This window comes from Chaetomium tenue (assembly GCF_020726465.1).
Source record: "Chaetomium tenue strain MPI-SDFR-AT-0079 chromosome Unknown F5144scaffold_6, whole genome shotgun sequence".
Taxonomy (NCBI): Eukaryota; Fungi; Ascomycota; class Sordariomycetes; order Sordariales; family Chaetomiaceae; genus Chaetomium; species Chaetomium tenue.
Window position 1 is genome coordinate 1,188,791 of NW_027117334.1, and position 25,333 is coordinate 1,214,123.

Below are 25,333 nucleotides of genomic sequence, written 5' to 3' on the forward strand. Positions count from 1 at the left end.
AGCTGATGGTTCATGGACCAAAATCAATTGGGTACCTAAGGCTGCTTATACGTACGGCTGGGTGGATAGGAGACGGGGAGCGGAGAGAAGTTGGTAATTAACGTCGTGAAGACGGTTCTGCAAGATGCAGGTCGCAGAGCGTGAAACCCTGAAGCACCAAATTGGTTGTTGCATATCGAGACCAAAATGGCACCTTCCAAATCGAGATTCATCACTGTCGCGCAAAATGGGATTGTTGATAGTCTGATAATTCGGTTATAAGTCGGCTGCTGTGTAACTTTGGCCTCACTTTCCTCCCTCCGACTGTTCAATCCATGAAACTCGAAAAACCGGCCACTGTTGACCTCACGCACAGGTCAAACCTGCAACCTTTTTTGTGACCCCTCCCTTTCATCATCACGGCTTTCTCTTCTTCTTCGCGTTTCCTCCGTCTCCATCTCCTCCATGGAACATGAACAATAACCGGTTAACCCCTTTCCCCCCCCCCCCCCCTCCTCCCCTCCCCCCTGGCCACCAGCTGGACGGCGGCAACGCCTCACCTTTCAGCTTTCGGGTTGCTGGGTTATGAGACCACCCCTCTCGGTTACAAAAGCCCCTCATCAACGTCATACCGACAACCCAGTGTGACAGGCCTGCCATGAGAGCCGTCTAGCGTCATGAAGGGATTTAATAACCCCAGGCGACCCAGAGGATTGTACAATTTGTAAACTAGTATTCATCGTACCATCCTATTTCTCATCATCGCAACGACTCCTCCAATTACCTTTAAATGGATCTTGACAATTGCGTTGTGAAGGGGCGCAGGGTGCCTAGACCAGACATCGTCCTAACACTACAAGTATCGGCCTTCGAAGGATGTGGTCCCTTTCTTAAGGCTAACCGGTCCCGTACTCATGAGGATTCGAGCACCGCTGTGCTCTCCCGCCATGAACGAGCCAAAACAGAAGAAGTTCCCTCTTTCACCATCGTCCTCTCCTTCTCCAACCCTCCGGGCCAATCGCGATCCCACTTCGTCATTGGTCGCGATCCCAAATGCTGTGACGTCGTCTGTAGCTCCCCTTCAGTGAGCAACCAGCACATCAAGGTCGCTATCGAAGGCGACCACGTCGTGTTGTACGACCTCTCCTCACGTGGAAGCAGTCTGGGTCTAGGACAACGCGGAATGCAGCAAACCTGGCCGAAGCCCGGCGCCCCGTATAAGTGTATCCTACCCCACAGGTGTATCATCAACCTTGAGCGGAAGAACAGCATGGCCTTCATGCTGAGAGTCCCCTCTCTCGACAGCACTCAAGTTGACGAATTTCGCAAGAGGCGTGATGCCTTCTTCGCCAAGTGCTCCGACCTTGGAGCGCTGAGCATCGCCTCTCAGGTCCCAACAGAGAGCGCGACTCCCTCTCACCCGACAGTTGAGAGGAGGAAATATATGTACTGGTTTGCAAAAGAGTTGGGGCAGGGCTCGTTTGGCACCGTGTATATGGTGCACCGTCTGCAAGACTGGCATGTCTTCGCCGCAAAGCAAATCGTCGAATCCAACCCCAGGTTCCATTCCATGTCCAACCTGCAATCCGTGCTCGAATCAAACAAGAAGAAAGGTTCTGACACCAACAAAAGAAACCTGAGAAAGGAGATGGAAGCATTGCAATCTCTCAGACACGAACGCATCGTTGGGTATATGGACTGGTACCAAGACATACCGGGCCGCTGGATTCTTGTCATGGAATATTGCCAGCACGGAAACCTCGAACAAATGATAAGGGATCCAAAAAAGCACTTCAAAAAGTCCGAAATTGCCGAGATCCTAAAGCAAACGGCTGAAGGACTGCGTTATATCCACGGCCAAGGCATCACGCACCGCGATCTCAAGCCCGACAACATCCTCCTGCGCAGCAAGAGCCCACTCTCCCTTGCCCTAGCTGATTTTGGCCTGGCAGACAGAAAGAGCGACAGCCGCTCTCGCATGGAGACGATCTGTGGCACCACGCCTTACATGGCTCCCGAGATATGGGGAGTCGGTTACACCAATGCCGTCGATATCTGGGCCCTCGGTGTTGTTGGGTTTGCGCTGATAAAAAATGGCCTGCCGCCCTTGCCAGGGAACCGTGGACCAAACTACTCCGATTTCGTTTTTGACGAGATACAGGGCATGTTTAACCGGGATCCCAGGGACAGGCTCGTTGCCAATGTGAGGAAGATGCTGGCCCGAGATCCTGACGATCGACTCCCCGCAGCCGAATGCATTGAGGACGCAAGCGACTTTCTAGACTCTTTGCGCCCAAACCAGGACCAGGATGGCCAGTTTAGCAACTCATCCTCGCCCCACACTAGCAGCCAAGTGTTCCGATCGTCTGAAATTCGAGAAATCGAAGAGAGAGAGTTCCAGACGTCGAGATTCCGAGCTGTCGCCGCGGCTGCTGCGGTTCCAGCCCACAATCCCAGCCACAAACGAGGCACTGACGCTCTCCCACGGTCCAACTCACTGGAAGCACCATTACCCAAAGCATCCCGTACCCAGGCGCAAAACCACAGGGAACAGAAGGGTTCTATCGCTCCACAACGTCCTAGCATTGTCACCACGACAGGACAGAACCCTCTAGAAAAGAGGGGCACGGGCGTTCCTCAACAGCCCAAGCCCATGAGCGTAGCACGGAGTGAGCAGCCTGCTATCTCTGCGCAGAAACGTGTAGCGAGCCATCAATTGCGCTCCGAATCACCGAGACCAGCACCACAGAATCCATCTCTCAAGGAGAGAACAGTCCGTAGAATGCTGCCTCGTGTCGAGGAGGAGGAGGAGCAACGGCCCGGGCGAAAGGGGCGTGCTAGCGCTTCAACGCAGAGATCAAACAACGCGGCGCCGCAGCGTAGAACAGGGGCGGCAATGGGGGGTAAGGTGACCGGCGTCAGTGCTAACGCTACGAGGCAGTGATTGGTTTGAACATGTGTGGCAAGTGATGTTGAGAGTCGAGGGGGAAAAGGGGGTTTGTGGGGCGAAAAGGGGTGTAAACAAAGAAGACTAATTTTGGTAATAAGGGACAGGCGCACTGGAATCCATCATATACGAAATAGTTACTAGATTCATTACTTTTGCATCCGTTGTCAACCAGAGGGTATTCCGTTGTTATCACCGTTCCACCCCAACCCCCCTTGCTGCCCCGTTCTACCGCAATACAAGGCATTTCCATCCACCCTCAAGGCGGCGCGTTCACAACTCCCCTCCGTGCACTACCATACTGCCGTGCCCTGGGGAGAACGGCGGATTGGGTCCGGAGATCGACCATAACCATCACCCCCTATCGGCGTGCCCGGTGCGGCAGCGGCAGGCCGTACCGTGGCGCCCGCGCCCATGGCAAAATAGCGAACTTGCTCTGGAGAGGGGCCGTGACCGCCCGACCTCGCCAGCGTCGCCAGCTCGGCCAAACTCGGCCGCTCAAGCTTCAGCAGCTGATCAAGATCATCGAGGCACTCGGCCGCCGTAGGCCGATCTGAGCCCTGCCACCTCAACATGTTGTTCACGATCTCCAGAACCGGCCACGAGCTCCTCTCATACATGGCCTTCGCTCGAGCGGCGATCCCCCTGGGGTAGTCCATAGCCACGTCCGCCGTCAATCCCGTCAGCATCACATCAACCATCTCAATCCCCACCACCCCCATCGACCAAACATCCACCACCTCCGTATACGGCCCCCCCCCCAGCAACTCCGGCGCACTATAAAACACCGTCCCACACACCCCCCTCATCACCCCCTCCCCCCCCCTCCCCCCCAAACCCGCCAACCCAAAATCCGCCAACGCCAACACCAACGGCTCCGTCCCCCGAACCAGCACATTCGCGGGCTTCAAATCCCTGTGCGTGACGCGATTCGCATGCAAAAACGCCAACCCCTCCGCCACCTGGCGCAGGACGAGCGTCACAACACTGTGCGAGAACGGCGCCGATGCCCCCCCCGACGATGCCGATGTTGCGAGCAGGTCGGCCAGGCTGCCCGCCGCGCAGTACTCCATCACCAGCATGCTCCGCCCCCGCCCGGGACCGTCGTCGTACCAGTCCGCGTAGGGGATGATGTGGTTGTGTGGTGGTAGACGTCGGAGTGCGCGCAGCTCGTGCGCGAGGGTGTGGGTGTCGATGGGTGGTGGGGAGGAGCGTCTGCGGCGGGGTTTTGGGGGGTTGGTGGTGGTGGTGGTGGTGGTGGATTGGTTGGGGTGGGGGGAGGGTTGGGATGTGGTGGCGGGTTTGAGTTCTTTGATGGCGAAGACGGCCCAGTCGTGGAGGCGGTGGGCGCGGGAGACGGTTCCGAAGGCGCCGTTGCCGAGAGGGGATTCTAGCCAGTACATGGGTCGCCAGTTGCTGCCATGGTACTGGGACGGCTCGGGCAAGCCGGCGGGGGGGGCTGGACCCCCTGAGCGGTGAGAGAGGAATGCATCGCGGTTCTGGCAGTAGTCGTCGGCTTCGGCTAGGTTGCGGGAGGGGATGCGGATTATGAACTCGTGGCCTGGGAACTTGAGAGTGACCCTGCAGTCTAGGGGTAGGATGCATCGGTAGGGTGCCCCCGGCTTTGGATAGGTCTGGTGGGTGCCGCGGTCGTCCAGGGTGATGTGACTGCCGGAAGAAGAGACGTCGTACAGGACGACGTGGTCGCCCTCGAGCGCCAGCTTGAAGTGGACGTCGTCGACGGCGGGGTCGGCGCAGACGACATCACACGAGGCTGGGTCGTAGCCGATGGTGAAATAGGGGCGTGACTGGGCTGGCGGGTCCGAGAAAGTCAGGACGACGGTGGGTTGGACGAGGGGCGGTGTACGCGAGCGGGCAGTACGTTTGAAGGCGCTGGGGATCTTCTCCTTGACATCGTCGGTCTCGTCGATGCGGGATAGGTTATTCTCGACCAAGGTGGCCGCAGATAGTATTGCATTGAGTGCAAGGGTCAGCTCGAGAATGACATCGGACTTGGGGACATCACGCCCGTTGAGAATGTAATTAGTAAGAGACATTGGATGTGATCTTAGGTTCGAAGTGTTTGTAGAAGTGCTTGGGCTGGTCAGGTTTCAGAGGCGTCTACTATCCCCCTTTATAAGGCCGCGAGAAGTGCAATGTGTACTCAGAGAATAGGGGTAGAGCAGAGCGCGCGGTTACGAGAGGTTTCTTCATTCGCTGGGAGACCAAGCCCTAGGCCTAGAAAGAAGCCATGAACCCGCGCGGTTCCTTCATTAAGGCTGAGTAGACGTTGGACCCCGTGTCTCACTCGCAGTTTCGTGGTTGATGTGGGAATTGAGTATGCAAGGCAGCGAGCCTTGTGTCGTTGAGGCGCCATGTCTCACCCCTCTTCTTCGCCCAATAGGGGGTGCATTAGAGACATGTCCAGACTCGATGAGTGGACACCAGCCGAGGCGCGCGCAAAGATGGCAAGCCCAATCAATGAGCCTTGAGAGCAAGCCGCCTCTCTCTGGATCGAGCTGCATCGTGTCTTCCGATAAACCTCGGCTTTGGAGAATGGAAATATTTCGGTCGGGGGGACTTTTTGTCAAGAAAACTCTAGACTATCGCTCAAACTTCGCGACTTCACGCACCTCTCAGTACAACTCAGAAGGGTGTAAAGCCGCAGTTATGTCTACGGTACATTCCATCTACCTTTATTACAGAGTCGTTGCTGTGGAAGTATACCGCATGGAGGTGAGGTTCAACTCTACCATCGATCATTAAGGGAATTGCCACTCATTTCTCTCTGGGGAAACACTCACCCGCAAGCTCACAAAGAACATGATCAAACAATTTCAAGCCCTAGATCAGAACCATTTTACCCGACCTCAACACCACGGAATAAAACATAAAACCAACCACAGCCCTCCAAACAAAACCCCCAACTCATGACCGCCTGCTCCCACCCTTATTAACCCGACTCCCCTGCGTAGCAGGCCCCCTCTGTCTCTCCTGTCCCAACCCCCTCCGCCCAGAAGCAGCCGCAATCCCCCCCTTCCCACCACGTCCACCTCCCCTCCCTCCACCACCCCTCCCTCTCCCAAACCCACCACCACCGCCACCCCTCCCCCTTCCATCACCACCACCACCACCACCTCTCCTGCGGTCATTCCCGCGCTTATTATCTCTGAACGCCTTCGCAGCTGCACCCTCATCAACATCCATGCCGCCGCCGCCATCATCGCTATCGTCATCATCATCCCCCTTCCGCCCGCGGCTCCACTTCAACTTCCCGCGCTGACCACGACGCGGCGCATCCTTGCCCCGTAGCGCAGCCACATACGCGCCCACGCCACTCTCCTCCTCACCACCGGCTGTACCGGCGGCGGGGGTGTCGATATCCATCGCGCCAGCGTCATCATCCCCACCCAAAATCAGCTTCCCGTCGACGTCCGTCTTGGCCTTCATGCGCTTGCCGGTGCCGTCCTTGCGCAGGCGGCCGGGCTTGGTGGTGGAGATGTTGGCAAGGGCGTTGCGGTCGAGCAGGTCGAGGGGCTCGGCCTCGTCCTCGAGGATGTAGGCATTAGCGCCCCGGTGCGCGGCGGCGGCGCCGCCCCGGCGGTTCTGCTTGCGGCCCGTCATCTCGGCGTCCGAGTCGTCTGAATGGTCTGAGTCGTTGCCGCCGCCGCCGTCCTCGTCCTCGCTGCTATACAGTGCTTGGTCGTACTCGTTCTCGAAGCGGCTCTTGCGCCTGCCCTCGCCGTCCGAGTCGTCGCCGCCGCCCTCCTTGGCGGCTTCCTTCTTGCGCTTGCTGCGCTCCTTGGTCTTGCGGATGTTGGTAATGAGCTTGCGGTCGGCTTCTGGGCAGTGCTTGTTGACTGTGTCGACGCCGAAGCGGCGGACCATGCGCTCGAGGATGTGCTTGACCTTGGAGCGGAAGTGGCCCTTGTGCTCGTGGCTCCAGACCATGACGTTGGGGATCAGGGTCGGGAGGCGCGGGGTCATGAGCTCGGCCGGCAGGCTGATGACGCACACCTTGACGAAGCCCAGCACGCTCTTGACGATCTCGCGGTTGTTAGAGGTCAGGAAGAGGTCCATGGTTTGCACCAGGTCTGACATGGTCTCTTTGCTTAGCAGCTCCCGGAACTCGTAGAGGACGCGGGTGATGGCGGTGATGGAAGCTGAGATCATGTGGGGCGTGCTGCCTGCGAGACCGGCGCTAACCATGGTGAAGTACTCCTCCATCGAGGCCTTTACTGCCGGCGCGTCCTTGGGCATGTTCGGGACCTTGCTGTTATCGATCACTGCTCCGTCCGCAGCCACCATGGTTTGGCCCATCAAAACAAGGAGGTCGAAGGCTGTCGTCCGAGCCTTCTCATTGTTCTCCTTGCAGCTGATGACCACCTCGGAGAGGACAGCGGGAATGAAATGGAGTGATGTGTGGGGAATAAAGGGGAGCAGCGCGGTAATTGCGGCAAGACGATCTCGCCTGGCGGGCGCAGACACCTTCTCGGCGCTCGACAGGATAAGGCTCTGAAGCTCGGGGTGCCTTTGCTCAAGAGCGGCCTTGCCAATTTCCGAATCCGCTAGCCGCGGAATCATCTTGTAAGCCTTCTTTTGAAGTTGTGGGTCGTCATCCTTGAAGACAACGAGTGACGCGATCTTAAATAGAGCCTCGAAGCTCTCTCGCGGTAGGTAGATAGACATAGTGACGACAAGGTCCATCAGCGTGTGGGCTGTGGAAGGCACCTGCTCGCCGCTCTGCTGGTTCTTGGGCTTCTCGACCGGTTCTTGGAGAGCAGCAGCCAGCTTCTCGCACACGAGGTCAAACGTTTCCATGAGCCGCGCCGGCGGGATGACGCTGAGATAGGCGTTGATGGTTTGCAGGACTGGCCCCCGCTTCTGGGGCAGGGTTGTGCTGTAGACGTTGAAGAGCACCGCAAGGAAGTCGGCAGAGAATGTAGTTCCCAGGTACCCGAGGTTCTTCCGCGCCGCCTCCTTGGTTACCCTGCTGTGCAGGACGGGGTCTTCTTCCTCTGTCGCTGAGGCGACGGCTTGGTTGGATTCCACGAGCGCCTTGAGGGCACGGCAGACATCCAGACGCAGCTCTACTTGTTCATAGAGCAGACTTGTCAACATCTCGGCAAACTCCTTGTCGAACGCTTCCACGAGGTCCAGCGGCAAATCGCAGAATCCTGGGAGGATGGACCAAATTTGTTGCACAACTGTCTCAAAGATCTTGATCTCCATCGTCTTCGGGGCGTCACCGTGGTCAAGAACGCGCTGGAACATAGCCGCGCTCAAGGGCACAAACTCGGTTCTGAAGAAGGCGAGGTTGGTGTTTGATGTGTAGTCGCGCAAGAGCGGAAGCATCCAAGCCCTCCCCGGCTGGCCTCTCGCCGGCTTGGCGAGATTTAAGGGCAAGACTCCCAGAACCGCCTCCGGGCCCATTGCTCGAATTGCCTTCCCAATCACTTCGTCCGCCTCTTGCTTCCCGGCGAATGAATCGTTACCGCGCATCTCACCGATGCTCTTCGTTATGGTGAGGAGATGCGGCGCCGCTGCCCAGCGTAGGGCGTCAAACATGGCACCAATGACGTTGAAAGTCTCAAGCCACGCTGCTTGGTACTTCACAGTGAGAAGACCTTCCACCGTGTTCACTAGTTGCTGGATAACTTTCTCGTCGTATATTGATGGGTCCACCAGCACCTGTCTGGGGACACAGTTCGCCATGAACGACACCAAACACTCCGAAGCCGAGATCCGGATGTTCTTGGCCTCGGACTCAAGGTACCCCGCCACCATGTTGAATGGCTCTAGCAGTTCTTGGAAAGTCTCCTCTGGAGAAATCTGCGCCGAAACGTCGTAGGCTCTGGATACGATCGCGATCCACGGCGGGAGCAGCTGGGTATCGTTGGCGGCCGGGCGCAGCTCCTTGATGATCTCGAGTAACCTCGGAAGCTTGGCCGACGCAACGTCGTCCGCCATACCCTCAAAGATCATCTCGAAAATGTCAAACACCGACATGCTCATGTGCTCGTTTCCGGACCGGGCGATTCCAAGGAGCAGTTCACATAACGACTCAATTTTCTTGCTCGGCCATCCGCCGCTGGCAGACGCAACGGTCTTGACCAGCTGCAGCGCGTGGATGAGCTCGGGGTCATGTACGGCCTCGGAGCCCTTCTTCTCCTTCCTCAGCTGGGCGGCCTTCTCTGCCACGGCGTTCAGGCTCATGATGGCGGTCTCGGCGCACATGGCCGCGGCGGGGTGGTCGAGGGAGGGACTCGGCGGGGGGGTCTTGAGGATATTCCTCAGGGCTTCCTGCGCCCTCTTGCGCACCTTCGGGCGGGGGTCCAGGGAAAAGCTTAGCAAGCCGCCCACGGCGCGGCGGGGGCCGATCACAGCGGCGCTCATCTCCCATGCTGCCGCATCCTGAGCCAGCAACAAGTGCTCCAGGCAACCAATTGATGATCTAATCAGGGGCGCATCGGCGTCGGGCTGGGACAGTACTGGCGCTAACAAGGTGAGGATCTGGGTGAACTTGGCTCGGAGGAGGGGTTCGGGGGCGAAGGGTGTGATGACATCGAGAAGATAGACGACGGGATGTGCGAGTGCCTTGTTGTCGAGGAGGCTGAGGAGTGCGGCAAAGTAGGCGGTAGGGGTGGGCTCGGTGTTGCGTTCCTTGAGGGCAGACTCGACACCCTCGAGAATACTAGCAGTCTGTAACGCAATTAAATCAGTACTGGCCTTCGGAAAGAAGAAACGACGAGAAAAAAAAGAGGAAAGAATCATAAAACCCACCTGCTTCTGGCTCTGCAGATTTGGAGACCGGATCTTGTCCAGCTTCTCTTTCAATGAAGGAGAAGCCATCTTGACAGTCTGTATCTGAGGTCCGGTGTGCAAGACGAAGCACCTCTCGGTCTGGAAATCGAGAAATTTCAGAGGCAGAATCAAAAAGTTGGGTGTTATCGCTTATCGGAGCCAACCCCACCTCAATGCAGGGTCTGATAAGGGTTGACAGACGGCCAAAGTTCAGGGTTAACTGAGGGAGAGTTCGTGAGATTTACCTTGAACACACATCCCTGTTCACGATCAACAGGGTGAGGAATGGGAGGATATGTGAATGTGTACGACTGTCAGGATTATTTAGGACGTACTACACTGCTAGCACGCCTCGGCAATGGCTCTCCGGCTGCTGTGTCTGCGCTGTGTTGTAACCAGCCCCCACCCCCAGTGTCAGACAATGTAAATGAGGTGTGTTCCTCGATAGCAAGATCGGAAGTGATCGCGTCGACTGTTTATGGTCTGAGTGTTTTCAAAGGGTACGTAAAACTGGTACATTTGCAGTGCAACGATTGGCATGGTGTAGGTTGGCTGGGATGATTGTTGGCTCAAGCCTTGGTTTGTTCCATTGGCCGAGTTACATACTTCCTCTATCCCACAGTCGTCGAATCTTTCCATCAATTATGCGCTCTAACCCCAAACGCCAAAACCATCCAGGCAGTATCTCAAGCAAATTCGTTGTCCGCATCCTCGATCTGGTTCTTGATCCTGAGGAAGATCTCCGTCTTCCACTTGTCGAGTGGGCTCATCTGGTTGTATTGGTACAGCTTGTCGGTGAACACCTCCTGATCCCCGGCGTCGATGGCTTCGATCAGGTCCGAGAGCAGCTGGTACTCCCGTTGGGTCGCAAACGACGGATCCTTCTCTACGTACCTCTCCAGGTTACGGCGGGAACTGACGAGGTCCTTGGTCGCGAGGATGCAGATCCCTGCCTTCATCCAGTAGTCCTTGACCGAGTATTTCATCAGGTGGTTGTCGAGTGATGAGTCGGCTACCTTCTCGTAAAGTTCCACGGCCTGGAAGTAATCGCCCTCAAGTCCAGACATATCGGCCACCTTGAGCCAGTTCTTGTTCGCCAGGCTGCCCAAAAGCGTTAGCAACAAAGCATAGGGCGAAACTAACATATGGCCACTCACGCCTTTGCGCCGTCGTCCTCGTAGTGGCGCCCCGCTTCGGTGTAGAGCGGGATGGCGCCCTTGCGGTCGCCGACCTCATCGAGCAACTCGGCGGCATTTTCTAGATGCGATGCCGCTCGCCGGAAGTTGCCCTTCGCCTGGTACCGGCTGATGGCCACCTGGATGCAGCGGATGGCGTCCTGGGGGTATTCTTTCCGGTAGACCTTGAATGCGTCCACCATCTGGTTCGCCGCATCGTCCGGCTCGTTCAGCTTGTCCTTGTGAATCCCCGCCGCCGCCTCAAAACACAGTCCAGCCTCCTTGTCTATCTGCGGTCAGCTCATGCCGGGTAAGGGATTGGCTAGGCGCAAGCGACGTACTCATCCGCTCCAACCGGTAGGCGTTGGCTGCCTGGACGTAGAGATCGGCGGCATTTTGGTATTTTTCTTCTTTGTTGCTGAAGAAGCTGAATCCTCCGGACGCGCCCTGGAGGGCCTTCTTCGCCTGTGTAGCTAACCGTTAGCAGCGGCGCGAGGGGGCGTGGCGGGGCTGGGGAGTAGGCGCACCTTATCCTCAAGCGCGCGTGGGTCGAGAGCCATGGTGTCGTTTCGATGCTAATGGGGAGAGGTTTCGAGATGGACGGGAATCGAGAGCGAGGCTATGGTCGGGTGGTGTCGCGTTGCAGTCTTATACAGGGCTCAGCGGGCTGGTTGGGGGCTTTGGGTAAGGCGGGGCAGTGGGCCAACACAGTCTCATGGCTGCAGCGCAAGCTATGACGCCAGCTGTTACGAGTTTAAAGATTCCTCTTTCGGCTTAGCGTTCCCTGAAACAAGCTAGCCTTTTCCAATTGATCGCCCAAAAATACATACTTTCCAATTCAACATCAACCCCAGCTTCATTCAGCTCGTCTCATCCGAGCTTCAAACCACACCCAACAACCCGACAGCCAGGCCACAAACATGGCCAGCCCGCGCCTCCCCCTCTCCCGCCTCATCAGGCGACCCCGTCTTGGCCAGACCCACCAAACCCGCCAAACCTCCACCACACCACCCGGCCGACCACATCTTGAACAACAACAACCACCACAGCAACACGACCCTCACGCACTACTCTCGAAACCCACCTGGTCCATCCGCGCCCTTCTCCCCCCATCCACCACTACCACAACCACCCCAACCCAACCACACCCCCCCCAAGAACCACCCCTAACCCCCCCCCAACTGCACCACCTCCTCAACCTCTCCGCCCTCCCGCACCCCCCCACCCCCTCCCTCACCACACACATGCTCACCACCCTGCACGCGCAACTCCACTTCGTGCGCGACATCCAGCGCGTGCCCACCGCCAACATCCCCCCGTTGTCCGCAATCCGCGACGAGACAGCGGCCGGCCAGCGCGAGGCGAAGATCGGGCTAGAGACGGCGGGGGTGGCGGCGGCGTTACGGGCGGAGGAGGTGCGGGGGCGGTGTCGACGGCCGAGGAGGAGGAGGGGGGAACAGGGGGGGGATGGTGGTGGGATAGAAGGGGTGGAGGATTGGGATGTGCTCGGGGGTGCGGGGGAGAGGGTGGGGAGGTATTTTGTTGTGAGGAGCGGGAAGGGTGATGGTGTTGTGAGGGGCGCGGATGCGGAGGGGAGGGCGGTGAAGGGAGAGGAGTGATATTGAATTGGCTGAAAGAGAAATGGGCGAGGACAAGACAGGTTGTGATGGGCCAGTTGCTTCCTGAAATCTGGGATGAAGGGGACTTGGCGGAGGGCACACATCCAACAAGCTGCAGACAGCCAAGCTACTACCATGCTGATTGCTCTGCGGTTTGTTTCCTCAGATAACTCCAACTAGGCTAAAACGCCGGGTGCTAATACACTAAAATAGACAACATGACGCCGTCCACCTCTCCCGCCAAAGACGACCTCTCCAAAACATACTTCCGAGCCTCCCCGACGATTGTAGCCTGACCCACCAAGCAGTTCATTTCTTATTCTTCTTGCGCATCCTGGTCCGGATAATCCCCTGCTCGTTTTCTTTCTTGGCCTCCACCTTGCCCAGCTCGACAGCGTCGCGCCGCTCCTCGTGCTTGCGGTTACGGTCCTCATAAAACGACATCTCGGCCTCGTTCCGGGTGATCTGTGTCGTGTCCGTGTCTTCCCAGCCGATGTGCCGCAGGATACTGCCTACGAGGTATTGGTATCTCGGGTGGATACTGATCTTAGCAGTAACATCCACGTTCTCGATTCCGTCAACCCCGGTGACGCGCTGCAGCCCGGCGACGCCGAACTCGATGCTGCTGGTCCTGTAAAGGAATCCTAGTATGTAGTCGTTCTCTGAGTACACGTTGACTAGTCGGCCCGTCACCACGCTCTTCATGGCGCACCACGCCATAGGGTCAGAAGGCGCGGGAGTCCCGATCAGGATGGCGTTTTCAACGAGTCCGAAAGCACGCTTCTCGGCCAGACACATCAAGCAGGCATAGATGGCTCGGGCTCCTAAACTGTATCCGATCAGCGAAACACCACGCTCACCCTGGGCCTTGCTTATGATAACGTCGGCGAGGGTGGATCCGAGTTTGTCGGCGCGAACCATGCCGTTATTCCAGTTGTTGTCAATGATCTTGCTAATCTTGAGGAGGCTGGCGGGCCATCGACCGTCGGCCAGGTTGGAGAAAACTGGCCCCTGCGAGTTAGCCATCATTGCAGAGTGATTAGGGGGCCTGGGACGGTGCTCACTGGTCCGAGCAACGATCTCCTTCTTGGCCACGGACCACGCAGCGCTCCGTACAAGCGTATCGAATGACGCGCCCAGCTTGCATAACGCGTCAAGCTCCCATCGAATGGCATACACCTCGCTCTGCTCCCCCAGGCATTGCCAGGGACTGGCGGCGTCATCCTTGTTCATCATCCACCCGCTGATGCCCAAGACAACTCGGAGCCGGCGGCTCTCCAGGTCGATCTTGCCCATCTCCAAACGCTGGCTGGGCGAGCCCCGAAGCGGGAGGAAGGCGAAGTCGCCGACATCCTTGAGGTAGTGCTCCATCATCTTTCCGGTGTTCCTGCTGCCATACATGCCGAACAACGCGCCCACAGCTAGGCTATTTTCGCCCATAATACCAAGAAGACCTGCTGCGGCTGCGCATGGGATTCCGGAAATCCCAAAAACGGACCCAATACGCGCTGCTTCGAGCGCTGCCAAGAGACCACCAGCCCCAGGGATAGCACCGGCAAGGGTACCCGCCAACCCAGCCTTCCATCGTCTAATGGGCTTGCCATCCTCACTTTTCTTCGGAGCCAGAAGCTCAGGCGGGATGCCCTTGGCGATCTGGGCCAAGGCATCGCACACTCGAACCTCATCTTCGGTTAGGACACGAAGAGGCAGTTTAAGAGCCGAGGCCATGTTCTGGAGCAGGACCCGGGTATAAGCGCCATAGTTTTCAATGGAGAGCAGCAGAAGGAGTAGTGCGTGAAGCAACAGACACCTCTTCTCCACGGGCGATGAGGAGAGCGTGGTCGCGGTGGGCGGGTAAAGCTGCGTCAGCACAGGGTCGGGTTCCAGACTGATGGATGGTGTGACCGGAGACTTGGGAACTGTCAAGCTGTTAGCAAGTCTGAAGGACGTGTCCCGTCGCTCAGATCCTACCGGCTGCTTTGCCTCTCTTGTTAGAGGCGGGGCGCTTTTTGGGGCCAGCAGATGCAGGGCTGCCCTGGAAATCCGGTGCTTTCTTGACCGAAATCTCGCCGACCCTCCGGTGGACAGCCGTTTGCCACTTTTTGAAGTGCGCCAGGGCCTCTTTCTTCAGCTCCTGGAGTCGTGGGGCGGCATGGCTCTCTTCCTGTCTAGGAGCATCGGCGGCACTCGGAGCAGTACCACGTTTGTCTCGGTTCCGACCCGCTTTCTTGGAGCGGGGAGGTTTGACGTTCTCCTTCTGGCCGAGCCGGGTTTGGGTTTCATTCACGGAGTCGTGGAGGCTCAAGTCCTTGAGGTGAGAGGGCAACTTGCTCCAGACGGTGTTGCGGGATGTCCCGGCCTTGGTACCCTCGGGGACGGGGTCAAAGAGCAAGGTGACATGCTTGAGCATCGACTCGGTCACCCGAGTAACCAGCGTCGTCAGCTCGACCTTCTCGCTAGGGTTTAGCAGGGAGCTCAGGTCAGCTTCGCGCCGTACGGGGTTGGGCCGTGGCTTGTTTGGGGGCATTTCCGCAGAGGTGTCGTCGGACGTTGGCTGTTGCTCAGTCCCCGATCCAGTTGTCGCCTCAAGGGCTTGAGTAGTGGGTTGATCATTTTCCTCGGTTGCCTGCATCTCACCGTCTTTAAGGGCAGCCATGTTGTCAGAAACGGCAGGGACCCGCTTGCCCCGGTGACTTCCTTCTTCTTTGAGTTGACGAGGCAGGCTGCAGCTGGCAGTACCGAGTGGGTTTCGTTCGACCGCTTAGGTGAAGTGTGTGTCGACGAGGGAGGGCAGGCGCATTCCACCTGCAGAAGTGGGTGTGGATTGTGACTTCTCTTTGGGTGAGCAAGAAAAACCTCGGTCTGCCATTGGAAATGGAAGCAGGAACCCAATGCCGAGCCAAAAGTTAACTGTTTGCACGACGGGACCCTGCTTTCCTTCCACTTGTATCCTGCAGTGAGACCCAACCTAGTTTGACGTCACCTGGATGGCCATCAAAACCGCAGTGTGCATGTGATTCCGTTTGAGAAGCGATGTGTTGGAGTCGTGATACTGAGAAAAATAAAAGCAAACAGAGCGGGAAGGTGGGAAGTGCAAGTCAGCGGCTGTGGTTGTGGCTGCGAGAAAGTGCGAAGCTGGGTCGAGTAACCAGTCGACTGGCCGACGTGGTTCACAAACCAGCATCGTGACACATTCCCAGGCACTTAGTCTATCACAAGGAAACACAGGTGTCAACTCAGTGTGATTTCATCCGAAAAGCTCTGTGGTCATTAAGCTGGTTGATAGTTGTTTAATTCTGCGTGCAAGCCCAAACAGAGCCCATCCCCACACATGACACGGAAAGCAGCAGGACAGCGCCGCTGCTCAAATTGAATACCGAACAGCCATTGGAGGATAACTGAAAAGAAACAAATACTCTAGAAAAGAGTGAACTTTATGGTTTGGTATGCTTTGTAGGTAGCTCAAATTCACAACCCCAACTTGGCGAATGCTGTATCTTTTCTGAGCCCTTGAAAGGCTCCGTCATATGGCAACGAATGGAAATATAAAAGTACATTGGATAGCATTTCTTGACCTTTCCAATCACTCTGCTCTGTGTGTTCCCTTTTGCTACTCCTGTCTCCTTCTTGGTACTTACAGATTCTACTTTGCTGTTTCCAGACTAAGTTTTTAAAGACAACGCCTACAAATAGACTACCACCGAAAAGCGAAGCAAGGGTTCAATTGCAATATAAGTTCAATGTTTGGCCCTTGCATTAAGATAAGGGCATCTCAGCTATTCGAGTTTGTTGACAACTGAGTGATGTTCTGTTTGCCGTGATCGCTTGTCATTGGATGGGTCCCTTGTTGGTCAGGAACGGGGACAGGGGGTCCTCAACCCCACAGCAACGTCTGTGCGCTCCTTGCATGCGACGTGGGGCAACTAACATGACCAAGCATCCAAGTCCACCACTGGCAGCCCAAATCTTGGGCGAGTCTCGACTACACATATTTTCCATACAAAGAAAAGACAACCTACTTGCGGCACCATGTCATCAGCCGCCCCCCAATCTCAACAGCAGCAGCAACAGCGGCAGCCGTCGCGCCCTGCCCCGAGCCAAACCGAAACCACCCCATCCACAACCACACAGACCCAGACCCAGCCACAAGCCATCCTCCGTCTGCGCGGCGCACACGCCTCGACGGGGAGGTCGGTACAATGGCGGTCCGACGTGGTCGACAATGAGGGGTTAGGGAGGAAGAAATCCAAAGGTAAGCCCACCTATACCCCCACCTCCCAACCAACCCATCCCACCACAGCACAAGCCCACTAACACACCCCACCCCCAACCAGTCTGCTGCATCTACCACCGCCCGCGCGGCGTCGACGAATCCAGCGACTCCTCCTCCTCCTCCGACTCGTCCGACTCCGACTCCGACGCCGATTCCGATTCCGGGCACCCAAGTGGAAGCGGAAGCGGGAAGAAAGCGGGCGACGGCGACCACAAGCACGGACACGCGCACGACTGCGACGGGCACCACTCACATCGGGGGAGGAAGGGCGAGGGGAAGGCGCGGAGGAAGCGGCGGCCGAGTCCGAATGCGTACGAGAAGATGCCGCGGTATGATAAGCCGGGGAAGGATGGGGATGGGAGTGGTGGGGGCGGGGAGGGGAAGGGGAAGGGGGTGCCTGGGCAGGGGCCAAAGGGGGCGTGAGTGTTGGCAAAGGCTTGTTGTTGCTGGGTTGACGGTATAGAGCGGTTTGGGTTTCCTACGGTTGGGGCGTTTACAGCGGGGCGGCATGGTATGGAGGATATGAGGGAAGCGATTGGCTTCATCACAATATACTAAAGACACCGGGCTGGGTTATTTTTAGATAGGCCGGCGGCTGATAGCGTATTGAGGTAATAGTCTCACTACCGAGTACTATACCGAGATTACCGCTTTACTCACCGGCCGATCCCTACGAAGGGGGCGGCAGTAGAGGCCGCAGCGAAGACAAGAATGGCAGGGTTTAGATCATGATACCCCTCGATCAAATCGAACACACTTTTGTCATCAATGACATGTACATGAAAGAGACCACGGCTTTCAATGACTTGTGTTATATTTTTTTCTTTTTTTTGTGCCCGCGCCAACTCCAGGCCGGTGCTATGCTTCTAAATATACTAATATCCACCACCCTCACCTCACCAAAAAGCGAGCCAGTGCCTCTCTGATCTGGTCTCGACACCCCGCGTCCAAACCCAAACCAGACATCCCAAAATCAATGCTAATACTCAGCAAGCAGCAAACTATCCTTTTGTGTTTATGACCTCCCATCCACCAGCCCAATCCAGCCCCCTTTCCCCTCCCATCCAATGCTTTGCTTTCCGCCCGAGACGACGGAAAAAAGGGCCAAAATAGAGATTACAATGCCTTATCGTACAAACACATATTACACTGCCCGCTCGCCCCTTCTGGCCTTTTGAAAAGAACGAACGAACGAACGGACGGACCGGCCATCCAACCAAAAAAGCAAACCACACATCCATCCCCAGGCTGACCGGCCATAATCACCAAGCCGGATGAACGGGGCAATAACCCCTCCGCCGACTATCCCTCCACTCCCCAGCAACACCAACCCCTCTTCCCCACCTAACACACACTCACTCGGGCACCTTAAACCCCGCCGGCGGACCAAGCATACTAGCCACCTGCTTCCTGACCAGCTTCTTGGCCTTGCCCTGCTCCGTCGGCCTCGGAACGCCCTGAATCGCGCGGGGCTGGCGCATGAGCGCCGAGTCCAGCCGCAGCGGGACGCGGGTAACCACGCTCCTGTAGTCGCCCTGGAACTTGGCCGACGGCACGGGCACGGACGCGGTGCGCCAGATGTGGTCGGTGGTGTCGGACAGGTAGCCGGGGATCTTGGCGGCGCGGCCGGCGGCGGCGGCCGCGGCGGCGTTGGGGGCCGTGAAGCCGCCGCCGCTGGAGCTGCCCGGGTACAGGCCGTGCGAGCCGCGCAGCGTGGAGAGGCGCGAGAGGCCGGACGAGAAGACGGGGCGGCCGCGGGCCTTCTTGGCGAGGATGATCTCGTCGAAGAGGCGGATGGATGGGTCCGTGGCGGGCTGCCGCTCGCGTTCGTGGATGAACTCGTTGAAGGCTGGGAGAGGGGGTGTTAGCTGGGTACAACTTAGGTAGCGAAAGAAGGGATCAGAAAGCACATACCTTGGGTGTCCCGCATCATAGTGGCGTACTCTTGCTGGTCGTACGGCAGGCTGCGGATGAAGGCATCCATCTCGAAGGCATAGAGTTGGCCGTTGGACTTTTGCTCCCTGGTTGGCCGGCCGAGGTGCTTGCGGTAGGTGTACAAGAGACTGGCCATACAGCGCACAAACGCTGCCCGCACGCGGTCGGGGTGGAACGCCTCGGGACATACCAGCGAGACGAACCCGAGACACCGGTTGTGGGAGAGGCAGTTGCACCCGCTGCATTTGTAAAGGCCGTCCCCTTCTGACCTCTCCTCGCAGATCGTGCAGGTCGAGTTGAGTTCAGAGGCTGTCCACTTGAAGCAGTGCCCTTCCACCCAAACCGTGTTCTCTGTGTTCCGCACGGGCTGAACCGTCATGTTGGGCATGATGGTTGACGCAGCAATTGTCGACTGTGCATACGTTGAAGGTGCGTAGCCTCCGAATGACGACTGCGAGTCGACCGAGATGGCCGATATCGACAGGTTTTGGCTGTGTCCGTTTAGGAAGGGAAGGCTTGGCCGGTGCATGGACGGATGGTGTCTATCCATGCCGAACGACGAGCTGCGCCTAGACTTATCGTCGAAGTGCCCCGACCGCTTTTCTCTCAGCGTCTGGGCAAACCCAGAGTCGCTGCGCGACACAGGAGTTGTGGGCATTGGCGGGAAGTGCATCGAGACGGGCGACACAGACGACGGAGGGCTGCCCTTGCTCGACTTGGACGTAGTCGGCCTCTCCATCTTGCTCGGGTCGACCTTCGCCTTGGCGAAGGCGTTGAAGAGAGGTGTGCGGATCGAGCTAGGAGGGTCTGGCTCGCCGAACGTGGATGAATTCTGTGTCACCCATTTGCCTAGCGAGCTCTTGACAGTGCTCGGGTTGAAGATTGTCTCGGCCTCGGCCGAAAAAGCATCGTATGGGAAAGCCTCGACAGCATACGGAGGAGGCCCAGCTGTAACCCCGTACCGCAAGCGGTGAGGCGCAGCAACCTGGAGCAACGAGAGAAGCTTCCGTCGGTGTTGTCGCGGCAAGCTGACCGGATGCGCCGTGGCGTCGATGGAGTCCCTATCGAGGTCCACGAGCACATAATCATCGTCGGGGAGCTCGATCTTCTCGTACCGTCTCTCCACTCCGACAATGTACGGGCAGGGCGCCTCGAGGGCAGAGATGAGCCGGGCGGGCAACACCGGGATGAAGATGCTCGCCCATTTCAGAGGATAAAGGAGGTTTGCGAGGGCATGGCACGCGAGATGTAGCATGCCGGTGTGGGACGATAGGAAGATGATGCGGGCCTCAGACATGGCGCATTCGAGGAGGAGGACGATGTTCTCCAACGACAAGCACCTGAAGAGGGCGTAGATATCGATGGTTCTCGATCCCGGGATCTCGTTGGCCGCCTCCTTCCGTGCATACAGCCGCAACTCCCGCACGCCCAACTCCACCTGTGTCAGTGAACTCAGGGGGCTGAAAGCCTCGGTGCAGAGGTTGATGACGTAGCGCTCTAGCGGCTGCCAACGGCCAACTTTGGGAGAGCTCGGCGAGATCCGCATTACGGCGCCGTCGGTCATGGGCACAGTCACCGCCCTGAGCCACTCTTTCCAGAAGCCCATCTTGGCAGGGTCTCGACCAAGAATCCCAAACGCCCGCGGTGTCCAGAGGCCAGTCTCACCCGCCGTAAGGCCGTCGATCTTGGATGCCGCGCCGTGTCTTAGCGGCCTCAGCATCTCTGTCATGAGCGCAATCTTCTCTTCGACCGCGCTGATTTCTTCGTCGATAGTGTCTCGCGCCGCCGAACCCGAGGGCACGGTGCCGAGTTGCGCCAGGAGCTGAGACAGATGTGCGCGATCCGCAGCGAGGCGGCCCCCCAGACTGGCAGCGAGCTCCCTTTCCTCGTTGCTCATGTGCCGTTGCCGCCACAGCTCGCACCGCTTCTCGACCTCTTCGGCCACCTCCGCGTTCAGCGCCGCCCAAACAATAATGGTGATTCCGTAGATCTTGGAATTGTCGTCCGAGGTCATGGTGAACCCGTGCCAAGTTGAACGAGGGCGCTCGTCTGAGGACACGATCTGGATGTCGTTGGGGAAGGCGAACATAGGTACGTAGTCTGGGAACTTGCCCCGCCTGGCCAACTCGTCCGGCGAGGCATCTCGTTGGGGATACCTGTCGAGCAAGACCGGCTCGAACCGCCTCTTAAGCGGGTGCATGTCGGGGTCTAGGTTCAGCGGCTCGGGAGGGGGGATAACGGAGTTGTAGTTGCTTAGACGCTTCGCCGTGCGAACGGAAGCTGGAATACACATATTAGCATGGGTTACCAACAAACCCAAGTCACATCTCCCTTGATACGTACCCGCTCTTGGGGGCATGGGCTGCTTCCTCACGCTGCTCATATCCCTAAAACTCATCTTGCGGCGGATGCTGCCACCGATGCTCCTAAGAGGGCTCTTCCTCCCACTCGCGTCGGCATCCTCAGCCCTAAGCTTATCAGCTCTCGGGTTGACCATCGGGGGTCTCGTGTGGATCTTTGCGCCGGCGGTGAAGCTGAGATCGTCGAGGAAGTTTTCCCGCTCAGCGGCGAACTTAAGGAGAGCTTCATCAAAGTCGAAGCCGGCTGGGAAACCGTCGAATCCGATCCCCGCTCCTCCGCCAAAGCCGTTCAGATCGGCAAACCCATTTCCGTTGGTATTTGCACCGCTAAAGTTGGGCGGGGGTATAGGCCGGATGGTCGCGCTACTGCGGTTGCTCCTCGTGTTGCCGTCAATGTCCTCTAGCGGTCGGCTTTCGCCACCTAAAATAGAGGGCGATAGGGAGAGTTTGGACAGGGTGGACAAGCGGTTGGCTGAGCTCTGGCGGGAATGCCGAGCCGTAGCACGCGAAGGGGTCGCTACCGAGCTATCGGTGTCTTCTCCCTCGCCATCTTCAACGATCGTATCGTCTAGCTGCTGGGGTTGCTGAGGCGTCGAGCCATCATCGTAGGTGACGTGCTCTATCCCGGCAATCCAGAAGTAGTCGGCGAGCGGTGTGGAAGAGTTGTCCATGATACATCACTTTTCCAGCGGTCTTTCTTTTCGGTCCCTTCCGTTGCCTCCTCAAATGTTCTGTTCGGCCGGGTTGCTGTGACCGGTCGGTTTAAATCGGTGCTCGGTTTCGTGAGTGCCGGAGAGTTTGTTGTCGGTCCTGTAAAGTTTCAAAACTTTGTGTCGGTCCACCACAGAGTCGGTGACGGCAAACTTTGTGTGCAACGATGCAACCGTACGGCGGTCCGCTTCCCCAATTTCAACGGCGGCGGCCAGAGACAACGGCCCCCGCCCGCTAACGTGTAACCTTGACGGTACAACACCAACACGAGCTTCCCAGTCGATAATGAAAATTGGACGAAAAGTGACCAAAAGCGTGAGGCGATGCAGGCTGATGCGGGCTGATGTGAGTTGCTGCTTCGAGGTAGGGGTCCAGAATAGGAACAGGTCGGAGATGAACGATCGGATTGGGCCCGGATCTAGAAAACTGCGGCCACGGCTGGCCCGCTGCGGTCAGTCTTCTTGGAGAGTTCAGACTCAATTACGATTTGGCAACAATCCAGGAGAGATAGAGCCAGAGCGTTGCACCTGTTGAAGTCGTCGTGGGATCTCTTACTTTTTTTCTTGTTCCAGGTTCCTTGGATTCCTGCCGTTCTGCATCTGCATTTAGGCCTAACAATAACCCCTGTAATTGAGCTGCAGGAGGTGCGGCACCCTCTCAAGCCCCTGCGTCCTTAGCCTCCTTGCTGGCCCCAGCAGTTCCTGGGTCGTGTTTATGCACGCAAGCCAATCTGGAAAGGGGATCGCAGCAGACGATAGGCCGTATGGAATCGGGCAGTCCAGACCATTTCTGCCAAACACTCAAAAAAAAACATTCACCCAGTAGAAACACTGGCTCTTGCCCACTCCTTTCTTGACTTTAGGAAGGGGCGTAACGTCTATGCCCCTCCCGTTTCCAGATTGCCTGTTGGGAGTGGGCGGTCCCCTAGCTAGCGCGTCGGGCCTCTCTTCAACTTGGGTGGAGCTATCTAGGTTCTATTCCAGGTTATTCCATCTTCCATCTTCCTGAATGGATGTGGTGGAGGCAGCTGCACAGATGCCGGAGTCGGACGCTTTCCGAACAAGGGCCCCATCGCACGTCCGCCTCGCAAGCTTTCCCCACCATTGGTCGCCCGAGGCTGCATGTCATGTCAACTCACGATATTTCCGGTTATTGGTTGTTTCTCGGTGTTTCAACTCGGGGCCGTTTCCCGAGTCGTTCGAGGAATCAACCGCCGTGTCCCCGATATTTTTATGCAAGCCCCTAATCTCCTGTATTTCAGGCGGTTTTCCCCCCAACACGAGGCACTTTCGGACTGGGTCCAACATCAAAGTGGAGGGGGTCTAGGGGAGGATCCAGGGTGACCCCAAGAGTCCGAAACAGGGACCACAATTGTCGATCGAATACCACCTCCAGCAGCAGATGTGGGAATCGGGGGTGCCGACAAGCGCCTTTTCAGACCTCGCCGGCCTTCGCTTCGATTCTTCCATGTCAACTACTCCGCCGTCTTCCTTCTCGGTTCTTGGAGTTGTTAGAAATAGCGATACCTACACTTAGCGCCCATCCACAGCAAGTCGACCCCCCGTCCGATTACATTGTTCCTGAAGGAAGACAACGTCCGAAGCCGTCATTGGATGGCTGCATCCATGCAGTTGGTCAATGGATGGATGGCCCTCCTTTTTGGCCGCGCCAGCCTTGACGCCGCGCAGGCGCCTCTTCCTGCAGCCGAAAAGCTGTCCGAAGTGGGACAAGAGTGGTCGAACCCGAGTCGGCCGGGGAAGCTGCAGGACGTTGCTGTTGTTGTTGTTATTGTATTCCCCAGAGTTGGGGCGCCACATGGCAGCTTCCTGGCATTCGAATTTATGTGGGAGGAGAGATGACGGCATCTCGGAGCCCTGGACGCATCCAGCACCCCATGTGGCCAGCTTTCCCCTTGTGGCCACAGCGAGTAGAACCACTGATGGGTAAACACAGAACAGTCAGATGCGATGCAGTTCGTTGCCGTCGACCTGCATTGCTCCTTTTGTTGAGCCGGAGCAATCTATGCAGTCCCATCCCAGCGGCAGCACACGGAGCGAAGCCGATGGTGATAGGCGTCGCGATGCTGCCGATACCCTTGTTGATGTCCCCAACCCGCACACACGAAGGCTTGTTGCAGCTTACATCTCAGCTTCGTCGGACGCGCCAGAGAAAAAGGCCGATAACACCCGGCTGACCGTGGCATCTTGCAGTCGCATCGCAGTGTCTCGTCGACGATCAGTCCCGATTCGGACCCGTGTGGATGCAACCTTCCTCGGCAAAACCAGGGGTTCCTGAGGCTACGGCATGTGGGGGAGGAGCTTCAGATCTTGACCCTGGGATATCCAGATTGTTGATCGACTTCCCAGGTTGTCGTTCTCCACTACTCTTTTTTACGGCAGATATCTTTTGCTACCGGACCTCTGTGGAACTGTAAGAACAAACGGCAGACAGGAGCCGCATGACGAGCGATTAACCGTCCCCTGACGTCGGGCCTCTGTCTAGTTGATCGGCGGTGAACCAACCATCCGGCCGGGAAGTGTCCCAAACAGGCAACTCTCCAGTTGTTAACTAGTGGACTCGGATCCATCCAGCAAACACCAAAATGCCTCCGGTCTCACCATCTTCTCCAACCAATGGGCAAAGTTGTCAGCTTTTTTCTCGCCCCAAGTATCAGCTTCAAGACGTGCGGCCGAGGCACACACCCCAGTGGCACTCACCTTGGCACCGCATTTGCCAGACGTCACACGAGGCTAGTACCCGCTACCGCGTTTGATCACGGACGCGGGAGGGGTCTTCCGAAAACCTGGTTTGCCTGTCATCCTGGCCCTGTCTTAGCAGGACCTGCTATAAGCTGAAAACCACCCAAACCGATTTCGGTCTTAGGTCAGAAACTATATCTTGCGCACCCGAGACCACACCACGGGTGATCTTCGACGGGATGTGATCTCCACTTAGCACGACACGGGCCCATCTGTAGCGAGTCATGGACACGAGGGCTATGGTATCCGTACATACAGTCGAAGTTTGCGCGACCTGCGGCTTGGGATCTCGGATGGCGCCGACTGTGGCAGGCGTGTCTGTGTTTGCGTCCTAGTCATGTACATGGAGCAACGGTGGTGTCCAAACTTCGTGCAATCATACTGTACACTAAACATCAAACGCCAAACCCGTCGGCTAGGATGCGTTCCAAACGCTCGGGACGCCGGGTTGTGACCCTGGCAACGCCTAAATCTGGGCGTCGAAGGCTGATTTTGCTTTTGTTGGGAACTACTATATTACGTACGCACCTACTAACCGATATGATTGTTTGCGGGTGATGATTATCGTAGACAACCGATCGGGCGTGTCTTTTGGTTGAGGGTCTACTATGGGGCTATGTAGATAGTTTGGGCTTCCATTAACTCTATTTGTTGAGATTCTCCTTTGCTACAGAACATTTGTTAAATAAATAGTAAAACATACACCATCTAGGTGTAGAGGAAGTGACTTGAAACCTAGAAGGTAACATGGGGTTTCTGACATGGACAATC

At 57.2% G+C, this 25,333-nt stretch overlaps 8 protein-coding genes across 8 annotated transcripts; 3 read left to right on the forward strand and 5 right to left on the reverse strand.

Moving 5' to 3' along the window:
• The first annotated feature begins 305 nt into the window (after positions 1-305).
• F5144DRAFT_581794 (kinase-like domain-containing protein) lies at positions 306-3,044 on the forward strand. The gene has a single exon (XM_066789450.1). It carries the CDS (start codon positions 770-772, stop codon positions 2,921-2,923), a length of 2,154 nt encoding a protein of 717 aa, XP_066639618.1. The 5' UTR covers positions 306-769; the 3' UTR covers positions 2,924-3,044.
• On the reverse strand, positions 3,045-4,983 carry F5144DRAFT_538560 (kinase-like domain-containing protein; the record flags this gene model as incomplete). Its single annotated transcript, XM_066787103.1, has 1 exon — positions 3,045-4,983. The coding sequence occupies one exon, from the start codon at positions 4,981-4,983 to the stop codon at positions 3,220-3,222; it is 1,764 nt and encodes a 587-aa protein (XP_066639619.1). The 3' UTR covers positions 3,045-3,219.
• An 820-nt stretch (positions 4,984-5,803) lies between these two features.
• Positions 5,804-9,829, reverse strand: F5144DRAFT_344037 (NUC173 domain-containing protein). The gene is made up of 2 exons (XM_066784245.1): positions 9,710-9,829; positions 5,804-9,628 (listed from the first exon to the last, which is right to left on the reverse strand). Exons 1-2 carry the CDS (start codon positions 9,776-9,778, stop codon positions 5,855-5,857), a joined length of 3,843 nt encoding a protein of 1,280 aa, XP_066639620.1. The 5' UTR covers positions 9,779-9,829; the 3' UTR covers positions 5,804-5,854.
• Positions 9,830-9,997: 168 nt separating this feature from the next.
• Positions 9,998-11,648, reverse strand: F5144DRAFT_517480 (soluble NSF attachment protein). Its single transcript, XM_066786642.1, has 4 exons — positions 11,433-11,648; positions 11,247-11,370; positions 10,888-11,191; positions 9,998-10,831 (listed from the first exon to the last, which is right to left on the reverse strand). The coding sequence occupies exons 1-4, from the start codon at positions 11,463-11,465 to the stop codon at positions 10,417-10,419; spliced, it is 876 nt and encodes a 291-aa protein (XP_066639621.1). The 5' UTR covers positions 11,466-11,648; the 3' UTR covers positions 9,998-10,416.
• An 83-nt stretch (positions 11,649-11,731) lies between these two features.
• On the forward strand, positions 11,732-12,770 carry F5144DRAFT_344084 (uncharacterized protein). The gene has a single exon (XM_066784246.1). The coding sequence runs from the start codon at positions 11,826-11,828 to the stop codon at positions 12,522-12,524; it is 699 nt and encodes a 232-aa protein (XP_066639622.1). The 5' UTR covers positions 11,732-11,825; the 3' UTR covers positions 12,525-12,770.
• A 63-nt stretch (positions 12,771-12,833) lies between these two features.
• F5144DRAFT_496083 (uncharacterized protein) lies at positions 12,834-15,180 on the reverse strand (the record flags this gene model as incomplete). The annotated part of the gene is made up of 3 exons (XM_066786135.1): positions 12,834-14,443; positions 14,496-14,832; positions 15,022-15,180. 3 exons carry the CDS (start codon positions 15,178-15,180, stop codon positions 12,834-12,836), a joined length of 2,106 nt encoding a protein of 701 aa, XP_066639623.1.
• Positions 15,181-16,457: 1,277 nt separating this feature from the next.
• Positions 16,458-17,220, forward strand: F5144DRAFT_614807 (type 1 phosphatases regulator YPI1; the record flags this gene model as incomplete). The annotated part of the gene is made up of 2 exons (XM_066791778.1): positions 16,458-16,776; positions 16,859-17,220. The coding sequence occupies exons 1-2, from the start codon at positions 16,554-16,556 to the stop codon at positions 17,218-17,220; spliced, it is 585 nt and encodes a 194-aa protein (XP_066639624.1). The 5' UTR covers positions 16,458-16,553.
• A 717-nt stretch (positions 17,221-17,937) lies between these two features.
• On the reverse strand, positions 17,938-21,925 carry F5144DRAFT_344120 (AEX-3 domain-containing protein). The gene is made up of 3 exons (XM_066784247.1): positions 21,076-21,925; positions 18,712-21,012; positions 17,938-18,646 (listed from the first exon to the last, which is right to left on the reverse strand). The coding sequence occupies exons 1-3, from the start codon at positions 21,761-21,763 to the stop codon at positions 18,153-18,155; spliced, it is 3,483 nt and encodes a 1,160-aa protein (XP_066639625.1). The 5' UTR covers positions 21,764-21,925; the 3' UTR covers positions 17,938-18,152.
• Positions 21,926-25,333: the final 3,408 nt, after the last annotated feature.

What these genes read in the sequence shown, in the direction of transcription:
- F5144DRAFT_344120 (XM_066784247.1), bottom strand. Translation starts at nt 21,763, where the DNA reads ATGGACAACTCTTCCACACCGCTCGCCGACTACTTCTGGATTGCCGGG. An exon ending in GCCCATGCCCCCAAGAGCGG is followed by an intron (nt 21,013 to 21,075) that starts GTACGTATCAAG and finishes TGTGTATTCCAG; the next exon opens with CTTCCGTTCGCACGGCGAAG. An exon ending in TATGATGCGGGACACCCAAG is followed by an intron (nt 18,647 to 18,711) that starts GTATGTGCTTTC and finishes CCCCTCTCCCAG; the next exon opens with CCTTCAACGAGTTCATCCAC.
- F5144DRAFT_344037 (XM_066784245.1), bottom strand. Translation starts at nt 9,778, where the DNA reads ATGGCTTCTCCTTCATTGAAAGAGAAGCTGGACAAGATCCGGTCTCCA. An exon ending in ATCTGCAGAGCCAGAAGCAG is followed by an intron (nt 9,629 to 9,709) that starts GTGGGTTTTATG and finishes ATTGCGTTACAG; the next exon opens with ACTGCTAGTATTCTCGAGGG.
- F5144DRAFT_344084 (XM_066784246.1), top strand. Translation starts at nt 11,826, where the DNA reads ATGGCCAGCCCGCGCCTCCCCCTCTCCCGCCTCATCAGGCGACCCCGT.
- F5144DRAFT_517480 (XM_066786642.1), bottom strand. Translation starts at nt 11,465, where the DNA reads ATGGCTCTCGACCCACGCGCGCTTGAGGATAAG. An exon ending in CACGCGCGCTTGAGGATAAG is followed by an intron (nt 11,371 to 11,432) that starts GTGCGCCTACTC and finishes TTAGCTACACAG; the next exon opens with GCGAAGAAGGCCCTCCAGGG. An exon ending in GAGGACGACGGCGCAAAGGC is followed by an intron (nt 10,832 to 10,887) that starts GTGAGTGGCCAT and finishes GCTTTTGGGCAG; the next exon opens with CCTGGCGAACAAGAACTGGC.
- F5144DRAFT_581794 (XM_066789450.1), top strand. Translation starts at nt 770, where the DNA reads ATGGATCTTGACAATTGCGTTGTGAAGGGGCGCAGGGTGCCTAGACCA.